This window comes from Coffea arabica, chromosome 9e (genome assembly GCF_036785885.1).
Source record: "Coffea arabica cultivar ET-39 chromosome 9e, Coffea Arabica ET-39 HiFi, whole genome shotgun sequence".
NCBI classification, from domain to species: domain Eukaryota; kingdom Viridiplantae; phylum Streptophyta; class Magnoliopsida; order Gentianales; family Rubiaceae; genus Coffea; species Coffea arabica.
Genome location: NC_092327.1, coordinates 36,538,267 through 36,548,694, shown reverse-complemented (window position 1 = coordinate 36,548,694; position 10,428 = coordinate 36,538,267). Strand labels below are relative to the sequence as shown.

Sequence of the window (10,428 nt, the reverse complement as noted above, 5' to 3'; positions counted from 1 at the left end):
GAATACTCCCTCCGTCCCACTTTGATAGTCCTGGTTTTTTTTTTCACACAGTTTAAGAAAAAGTAGTTAACTTTTTTGGAACAATCAATTTAGGTAGCTATTTTCCTAAAATACCCTCACATTAATTAGAGTACAACTTTATGGGAATTTGAATTGATGGTAAAAAAAGAATCAACTCTCATTAAATGAGGTAGGTTTATAGTAACAACAACTTACATTGAATAAGGGTATTTTAGAAAAATTAAAATATAACTACATTCTTCAATTGGAGAGTGGACTACAATTTATGACAGATGAAAAAGGAAAACAAGACTATCAAAGTGGGACGGAGGGAGTATATGGTAATGATGTGAGATGATTATCTTTCGTAGTTCTAAATGACTTGTAGATGAGATAACCGTCAATGCACCTTTTTTTCTTCAACTAACACCATCTATATTTTCCAAATTGCTGGGTGTAATGAGGGGTTTTCTACTTGAGATTTTCCTTGCATCTCCATGTTTCAGCGTAAAGCCCCCACTTTGGCTCAAGAACTAGGCCCTCCTATTCCTTTTGGAGCTTTTCCTATCCAAGGCTCAAGAATTTGTCAAGTTTATTTCCTACAAGTTTTTTAACAACATTAGCTACAGCAAATTTAAAAAATTTCTCAAAATTTTTAAATTATACACTTTAAAATGTTCAAAAATTTACACATTTTAAAAATTTTTTCTACAACTTTTATAATAAGTTACAATAAAATTTTAGACAAACATCCAAAAAATTCACTTGCTAAACGAGGCAAAATTGTGGGTAGCCTTAACTAAGGACAGTAAAAGAACTCAAAAGCACAAGGCCTAGGTCAATAGATAAAACCCTTCTGGGTAATTGGAAACAGCCAAGGAAAAACTTCTTTTTCTCATTTTCTTTTATTAGGCAATGTGCATAAATAAGTACGAAAGGTAAAAATTCGACCATTTATTTACTTAGACCACAACAAAATAAACAAGTCCTCGAATTTGCTAGTTCAAATACCTCATCAAATGAGCGCTTAGATACAATACTCAATAAATAAACTGCAACTACTGCACAAAGAACTTCCAGTTTCAGTTCAAAAGCTTCAGCGTATTACAATCTACACCTGCAAAAAGCTGGCATACTTCGCACCTAGGAATAGCCTTTGGATGCACAGAAGGGCATTCTTGGTGACCTCGCCATTCTCATGGTTCATCAACTTCATCACCCGATCCTTAGCTTTGAGGTCAGTAACTATTACCCGACCAGCAGGATGGTGCTGAATAAATTGTGAGAGATCAAAGCAAGCAACAGCGAGCGTCCTTGGGTCATTGGCGGTGTCCAAAATTGTGATGAGAACTCGCAAGATCTACAGTGAGAGAACAGAAAATTCCCTTTAACACACAACTGACTATGAACAAGATTGATTTGTCAAAGATGGATATTTGCGACCAATAGGCACAATGTACAAAGGAAACCAAAAAATAATAATAATAAAATAGATTCTTAACTGCATTGTGCAATTTGCCTGTGGATTTTGATTCTTTAAATGTACTTGCATTTTTTAACTTGCTTACAGTTACAGGTTCCCACTCCTAAATATTTCTGTTGTCTTCCTATTTTTTATGTTGTTATTATAATCACTGAGAGAGAGAAATGATAGGTTGTATATTATTTTAACCAAAAACAAATAAATAAATAAACAGGTCATATTGGTTAATTCAATAGCCTGTGGTCATTTTACACCCCATCCAATTTAAATCCCATTTACACCCAGCACCCGTTCAAAACCCACCTGACTTGCTCATTTGACAGCTGTAATGAGTTGATACAAGAATCCACAAGCAGCAATAGCTTCACCGAAATCGATTATAGAGTTCTTATTAAAACTAAATATCAAAAGAAGCAAATGGCTACCTGGAAGTCATTTTCCTCAAAGGTTGTGATGTTTTCCCTCCAGAAAATGGGATCTTTGTGCATTGGGGACCAATCAAGATGGCCAAGCAGAACTTCCTGCTTGTACTTATCAAAAGAACTCAATTTCTTGATGTTGTCCTTCAACCCTTCTTCCAGTTGATTCAAGGCCTCCAACAAATCCTAGTGGATGAGCAGAGTTCAGTATATTATTCTACAAGAACAACATTTACTTGCAAAGAAATAATGGAATCTAACTCCTACTTGAAATGGTAAAAAAAAAAAAAAAAAAAAAAAAAAAAAACAGCTTCCCACTTCCACAGCCCAAGAGGGGAGGAGGAGTTCACATGACGGTGTACAGAATGGTCTAATGTCTAACTGGAAATTTAGTTCTATCTTATTGAGAAGCATAGAAAAATGAAAGAGAGATGAAAAGAAACAAAAAACTTGAGGTTTCTGATGACTTTGGCAAGGCTAGAATTATGCACCCTTAAGACTCCAGCCTCTAGCTGAATCAATCTTTGTGATACATGCGATTAAATGTAATATCCAAAAGGGAGGAATGCAAAGCCTCCAAACCAGTCACCATAGCTATATATGCAAAATAGACATGATTAAAAGACGTGCACCAAAAGCAATACTACAGCATATACAAGCATTCAGAGACCATCATTAAACAGTGATATTTAGGCAGGTCAACAACCTTTTTTTTTTTTTTTGAGACAGACAAAATAAAAGTCATGGTCATGAATAGCTAATGACTGAAATTAGACCCAAAAAGAACAAAAAAAAGGGTAATGAAGTATTACAAGGATATCAATGAAATGTGACTATCTTGTCCAGTAACCAAATTTCTACATGCATAAACTCCCAATCCTGATGTCTACGAATTACTTTGACTGTGAGTTTCCGACATTGTTCGATAATATCACAATACGGCTAAATGGTAATCACTATCAAACCATTATGGAGTACTCTCTTACCTCATCGCTCCAAGCCTGTGCTTTCAAACTTTGAACAATTTGTGGCAGTCCCAAGTCCACCATTTGAGCACCAAAGTTCCCTTTGTGGAGCAAATTCCTAACCGTTAAGACAACCACCCTGACAACCTAGTATATATGAATGAACGAACGTCACAATGCCTATGATGAGATCTATACCAAAAATAAATTGAAAAAAAAAAAAGAACGAATGTCACAAAATTGGGTAGCATAAGTATTGTTCTATATAATTCACAAACAACTTATAGATGCTAGATTATGCCATTGATCTACAAACTGTGGCTGAACAATTAAATGAAACTAAGAATAAAGAAAGCCAATACTGAAAGAGAAAAGCATGACAACCACCAATTATATTGTGAAAGCAGGCAGTTTCTAAATAATTGCATTAGAATAATGGGTTTGTTCAGATTGAAGGTTATCTGGAAAATTTTTTGGTTTTAGTGTAGCACTCTTTTGATGTGATGTATGTAAGTTATAAGGTGGTTCAGAAACACGTTTTGTGAATAATAAGGAAAATTTTTTCCAAATATCCAATCCAAACAGACCACATAATTATAAGGACCAAAGATTACCTTTTCCTTCGTTGAACCTTTAACAACTTCAACTAATCGAGGTAGAGCCCTAGAAGTAGCCAGATATTCGAGTGCTGGTTCATAGTAAGACAAAAGCCAGACACACAGGCATGTTTCGTAGAGGAGCTGTTTCATAGAAGAATGATGAATTAGAAAGATCAGCTCCAGTTACCATACATACAAAAAGCACAAAAAATGAGACCCAGACCAACTTTTTGCCTTTCTAATTAGTCAAACCAGATGCACATCCACTTAATGGACAATTCAAAGGCTGTGATGCAATGATCAGACAATGTAAATAGTTGTAACTTTAGCTATCAGAAAAGTTCAATTACCTGCATGGACTGCTGAGTTGAAGCTGGAGATATTAAAGGAACAAGTAACTTCACTCCGTCCACTTGAACAAACGAGGATCGAACCAGTGGCTCTCTCAATAGAGTTGCAAGGCAATTGATAGCTGTTGGGATGCCACGACTAGGATGATAAGGCTTCTTCAGCTGTGCAAATGAAGAGAGCCCACAATTTACAACTTCTATCATTTACCAAACAGCTTTTATGCATACCCAGAATAGCTAATTAATGAGTGCCTTCATCTCCCTTCATTTCTCCCTTATTTCATACACAGGAGTTGAATTTTTTTTTTCCTCAATGAAGCATGCTCCTCTTTTTTTTTTTAGCCGATGTGGAGGCAGGGGTTTAATAATTCTATGTGCATATGTTAAAGCTATAAGATAAGATGCATAACATACCCATCAAATGTTACTCTAAGAAAGACTGTAAAGATCACCACCTGTGATTTAGTCCAATTCAATGAGAACAAAATCCTAAAGCTGTTTACACAACTGATACACCCTGTTGGATGGTTAGATGGAGTGCCTATGTCTTCACTTCATTAACCAGTGAAACAGCATATCCAGGCTACCATTCTCAGATGCACCAACTATTGAGTGACAGTACAAAGCAGTGTCTCATATAAATTCTCATTCTTCTTTTAGGCAATGACTTACCCAGTTTGACTAGCCAAAACACAGATCATAATGCTTTTACATTTCAATCCCATAGAAAGCACCACTTCGCTCATGCTCCCTTCACCTCCACCCCCAAATGTTACCAATTGAAGCACGCAAGCTTAGGAACAGCAGTGACAATTGCATGTCAACTGAATGCTGAAATTAACCACCTTCTCTTGTAAAATACCAAAAGTTAATCCTAACATAATCTGTGCTGTAACTTGATATACATCATGGTCCTTCACTAAAACACAAGTAAACTGCCCACCCCTTCCTGATGAGCATAATACCTTGCAGCATACAAGAAAGAAAAACACATCTCATTTAAAGCACAACCGTAAAAGTGGAATATACATACCTGAGCACAAAGCCACTCCACCAGGCCTTTCAAAACATCATCAATGGTGGTGACTTTCTTTTTTGAATCTGAAGTTTCTCCATTTGTGGTGAAACCATCATGAACCTTTGGTCTAGCACTGCAATAGAAGTTGATAAAATCATATTCAGTGCAAGATCTGCTAGGTTAGAATTACATGACATAGTCATGATTGCAGTACCTTACTAGTAGTGACAGTATCTTACAGCTCTTCTCTTGAATAAACCAATTACCTTTCCAGAGCAATCTACAAGTTGAAAATCATTGCAGTCTTTCAGCTTTCATTCTTATAGAACAGAAAGAAAACAAAATGCACTTAACTGGGGGTCTCTTTGGACCCTGTATCAATTCAAGTGAGAAAAAAACTAGATGGACTGCAGCAAACAGGGGTCTTTTTAGATCCCCTTATCAAAGCAACTGAGGAAACACTAGATGGCATGCAGCAAGAAGTTATTGAAGTTTTATTAAGCCTACTTTGTGAGGTTAGAGGAAATAAGAAGAGAAGTTTCTCTGCGTGTTGTTTGGGATTCTAGGAGAGGAGAAAACAAGGTGATAAGTTGTAAATATTTTACAAATTTAGCCCTTCTAAACTTCTATAGATTCATATAATCCAAAATTTAACAAAAGAGATCAATTATCTTGCACATAAACTTGGGGTATGAGGAATCCAACACTGTCCATTGCTCGTCTTTACTCCCAGTCAGATATAACAAACCAGAAAAGAAAATGTTTTCTCATCATGTCCTTTGTTTTTTTCTTCCAAAACTTACCATCCAAACATAGTGTAAAGGACAGAAGCAAAAAGGACTTGAAATTGGCATGGAGAAAAGATAGAACAATTATCGATATGTTTCCAATAGTTCAGCTACAGCTGTGGTCAATGAGATAATAGATTTTCATCAAGGAAGTGATGTAATTATGGTGCTGTTTAAGATGTTCCCTTGCGAGTAAAAACCTTTTGGATTTTGTCAACTCTTTCATGCAAAACTAACTAAGACTTGATACCCCTGGACAATCCAACATCTTGGGTAGCACAGGCTGATTCATGAAAGAAGAGTCTAAAATTTTACCAATGATAATAGGCAATATCAATAGTACCAAGAAAGGCAAATAGTTCATCACTAACAGCTGCCTTTACAAGTACAAAGTAAAGGAAAAAGTTCAATAGATGTGTGAAGGACTTCTTTGCCTGAAAGAAAGAAAGGAATAAACAATATATTCATCAAACAGTCTTAAGCTCTTCATACTCAGTATAGTTTTCTCCTTCAATCTTGATCTCATGGGTGAATATTAACTGCAGCTTTAGATGCTTCTCTAAAGTAAAAGAAGAACTACATGGTTCTTGATATTCTGCATAGGCCTGATTTTTAGCCTACAAAACTTGTGTACTAGCATATTTCCCACTCTAATGTTGCCTGTACATGCACGTAAGTGGAAAAGTGCAAGGACATACATGCAATGCTTGTCAGTGGGAGGGAACAGAATGTGCGGATGTGCCAACTGACATAGAAAGATGAAAGAAAGTTTGTAAAAAGTGAAAAATACAACAAAACAATATCATTGGCCCATTCTTCAGTTGGCAGGGAAAATGACAAGAATAGGCTAATAACCTTGTTGACAAAAGGAATTTGGATGAAATTTTGTTGAGCAACAAGACTACAATAGGAAAGAAGATTACTGGCTCTTTGAACGCATGTGATGACAGGTATATCATCTTAACCAAATATAACTGAAAAATCATAATCAAGTATAAAGAAATAAAACATAAACATTGGAGAAGAAGTTTGCCTTAGGAAAGGTTCATAAGTATCCTCGCTTGCAAGGGACTTGTCATGAAACAGTCTTGCCCTTTTGGGATTCGCTGCAAAAGGGGAACAAATTAGGTGACTTGAAATGTTAAAACATTCCTGCAAGCCACATTACTCAGGCCAGTTGGAATGCAAAATTATTAGTGAAGGCTCTATTATTTCCTTCCTTACCAGTAAGCATTTCATCAATCAGAGCTAGAACATATTCCACTGTTTCTTCTTTGAATATGTCTCGTAAAATGCTGACAAACACACGGATATAAGATGGGCCATCCTGTAAGTCAAGTTCATTACAATTATTAATCCAATCCACATTTAGTGACCCTGTATGCTGTCCTATTAAAATATGTCAATTATCAAGACTGAAATACAATGACATCCGACTAGGCAGCACTATGAGACTCAACAACAGTGTGAGCATCTAATGAGCCTCTAACACAACCATTTGCTTCCATTAGTGAGGGCTATGACTATAAAGCAACAGATGCCATTAAGGAAGCATAAAGAATCTGATCTTACATTGTAAAGATGCAGATGAAACGAATGTAATCACATGCAACCAATTGAAAGTGAAAACTTAGATATCAGGTAGAGTAAGGTCATTAAGTCACCCTAATGTCAGTTTTAGGGCCTCCACATAAAATTTCAACCATGCAATTAATTGCCCAATTCTGGTAGCAGTAATTTACCAGAACATAAATTCCATCAAGACTAAGAACTGCTAAGGACCTATCCATATTGTCAGCAAATTCATCATCTAATATGACAAGAACATGTTGCAAAAGAAGACGTACAATTATTTATTCGGTATAATGATTATAACAAGTATCTATCAGCATTCTTTATTTAGAGATAGTCAAACGCATCATTTTTTTATGCATAGGATGAAAATGTAACTTTCAAGTCGAATAAAGAAAGAAAGACTCTTGTTGGGCTGGAAACAAAATACTAATAGAGATGAAAATTACATCATCGAGTAATTGGGCTTTGTAATTTTCAGCCTTTTTATCATATCGTCTTAACAGCTGAAGCCCAGTTCCAGTTATCAGCTTAGTTGTCATGTAGGTCTCCCATGGTATATCCCTCCTCAAAACCTGAAATGAATGAACAGATAAGATTCTTGATAAATTTGATCACCCAAATAAATGAAACATAAAAGAGAAATAAATTTAAAAAAAAAGGTGATATCTGAATTTATACAATATCTTTGTACTTATCCAGGAAATGAACAAACGAACAGAACAACAGGGGTGAAAAGTTCATAATCCATTATACTCTTGAAGCATCTTAGAGCTAAGCTAGAATGCTGTGACGCTTTCCTTGAGGGACCAATTATCTTTTCCCGATAAGAAGGAAAATGCTATCACTACATTTTCTTAACCATGGATTAAAAAGAAAAAGAGTAAGCAACTTGATCACTCATAGCACACTCAGACATATTGCACAGACAGGTAAACCGCACCACTATCAATATTACCAGAAATATCACAGTTCAATACCCAAAACAAGCGGCAGAAGAAACCCGATTCACAAGATTTTTGCCTATCAAAATAAATTAACAGGTTCTTGTCTTTATAATTTAAGCTGTTGACATCGAATTCGAATAGAATCAAAACTAACTAAAGGAAAATGCACAATATGCTCATATATCTAAAATTACAGAAAAACTCTAAACCCCTAAATCTTTTGCCGAAATCAACTTGAGCATTGCTTAAAAGTTAAAACATTATCTTCCATAGTGCCAAAAATACATGCCCAAAATCAGCTTTTCCAATATACCAACAAAAGTCACCTGTTTACAACCATAATCAAGGTAATTGCAGGATAACATGCGGAATTTCAACCAACAATCTAACTAGATCAAAAATCCAGAACGAAACAAGAGTTAACAAAACAAAAAATCGATTTTCCATTAGACCTACTCTTTTTAACAAATATAACTGCTTAAATGCCTACCTGCTCGGTCGTAAGCTCGGCGTGATCCATCGTCATTTAACAATTAATCCTATATGAATTATACCTCTCACTTGCGAGATCGAAATGGAGATGAAATTCAGCTGCTTAAAGCTCTAAGATGAGATAGGAGATCGGGGGTCTACGCTCTCTACTGTCTCTCTCCCTCTGGTTTTTATTAACAAACGGTAGTTCCCCGTTCCCCCACGATTTTTTCTTCCAGCAGATGACGGATTGTAGATCGTTACAGACAGTTTTAACTGGCTCGGGAAGCCCAATAAAGCAAATGTTATACAACGCATTGTCCAGCCCATTAGTATTTTCACTTCTCAAAACTTGGGCTTGGACATGCAAAGTAGTTCCTTGACGAAAATGAGAATTCATCTCTATTTACTCATAAACAAAAATAGAAATGCATAATTTGCAAGTCAAATCTCCGATAGAAGTTATCCTATCCACAGAGTTGCTCATGAATTATGTTAAATGGAAAACCAACAATGGCTAAATATCCCATATAAAATGTAGTATTAACTTTGGGATGCACCAAGACAGCAGTAAAAGCTGCTGAAAAGCAAAGGCGTAAACGAATCGAATCAAGACGAACATTCTTGTGCTCAAACTTGTTTGATTGTATTAACGAGATTAAAATTTTTGTTCGAGATTGATTTGTTTATTGGACGAATCGAACTTGAACGAATTTTTTTATCGAGTTTGAATGTTATCAAATGTAAAATGTTGTTCAATTTGACTAGGTTACGAATCAAGTTTGAATGAACTCTTACCAAGTTAAATTCAAATTAAGTATCGAATAGTTTGATTCATCTTTCAACCCTGATATTCCATTTTTTGAAGCATAATAAAACTTCCAATAAGGCAATAACCATCAATAACTTCTAATGCAAAAGAAAAAGGACAACACTTCCATTTACATGTCTTGAACAACTTCCAACAATTACAAAAAAAAAAAAAACCTAAAAACTCCTTTGCTTTTATTTATTTATTTTTTTGAGATTTGCACACATCTAAGGGGCTAATTTCTTAGATTATAGGTAAAAAAAAAAATTCCGCTAAATGCACCTTTGACATGGGATATTTCTCATTTTATAGCGGCCGTGTTGAGTCAGCACGGCCGCATTAAGGATTCTTTTTTTTTTTTAAAAAAAAAAAAAGTCAGAACGGATGTGACTTTTTTTAATTGCCTGTCGGCAGCCGTGCCCAGTCAGCATGGCTGCAGACAGCCAGTTAAAAAAAAAAAGGCCGACAAGAGGCATTGTGAATCTTTCATCCTTATTTGGCTTAAGGGCTTACCTTTGGCATCTTGGTTGCAGATGGTGCGCACTATCAAGGTGGCTTAATTGTTCAAAATATGAGGTTAGTTATAATCTTGTATTATCCAAATAAAAGTTCTTCTTTTCAGAAAAGGTTTTTGATGAATTGGAAAGATTGGTAACTTCAAATTAGCTTCTTCCTGGTGGAAAAAGGATATCAATTTGACTTAAACTGGAGAAATAAGCTCCAGAGCAGATGCTTTGTTCCATCTTATCTCTCTTGCCTTTCCATCTCCATTCTATTTCGACTTCGAGTTTCGCCAAGGGTATTGATTTACAATCACTTCTTGGAGAAATATGCTACGTGAGCTTAGCCAAGCTTTAGATTTCTGACAAAGAAGGAATTTTTGGAAACCAGACTAGTTGATTTGACTAGACTTGCATCGAATAAAAGGCAGATTTAAACTAGACAATGCAAGTAAAATTGGCAAAGTCTTGGGACACATGGTATACCATATGTTTAACTGCATCA

At 35.6% G+C, this 10,428-nt stretch overlaps 1 protein-coding gene across 1 annotated transcript; it reads right to left on the bottom strand.

Annotated features, from left to right (window-relative positions):
- Window positions 1–930: 930 nt before the first annotated feature.
- Window positions 931–8,856, bottom strand: LOC113708591 (V-type proton ATPase subunit H). Its single transcript, XM_027231084.2, has 11 exons — window positions 8,632–8,856; window positions 7,644–7,769; window positions 6,847–6,949; window positions 6,656–6,728; window positions 5,049–5,114; window positions 4,850–4,967; window positions 3,817–3,978; window positions 3,482–3,607; window positions 2,889–3,014; window positions 1,909–2,088; window positions 931–1,360 (listed from the first exon to the last, which is right to left on the bottom strand). The coding sequence occupies exons 1-11, from the start codon at window positions 8,665–8,667 to the stop codon at window positions 1,112–1,114; spliced, it is 1,365 nt and encodes a 454-aa protein (XP_027086885.1). The 5' UTR covers window positions 8,668–8,856; the 3' UTR covers window positions 931–1,111.
- Window positions 8,857–10,428: the final 1,572 nt, after the last annotated feature.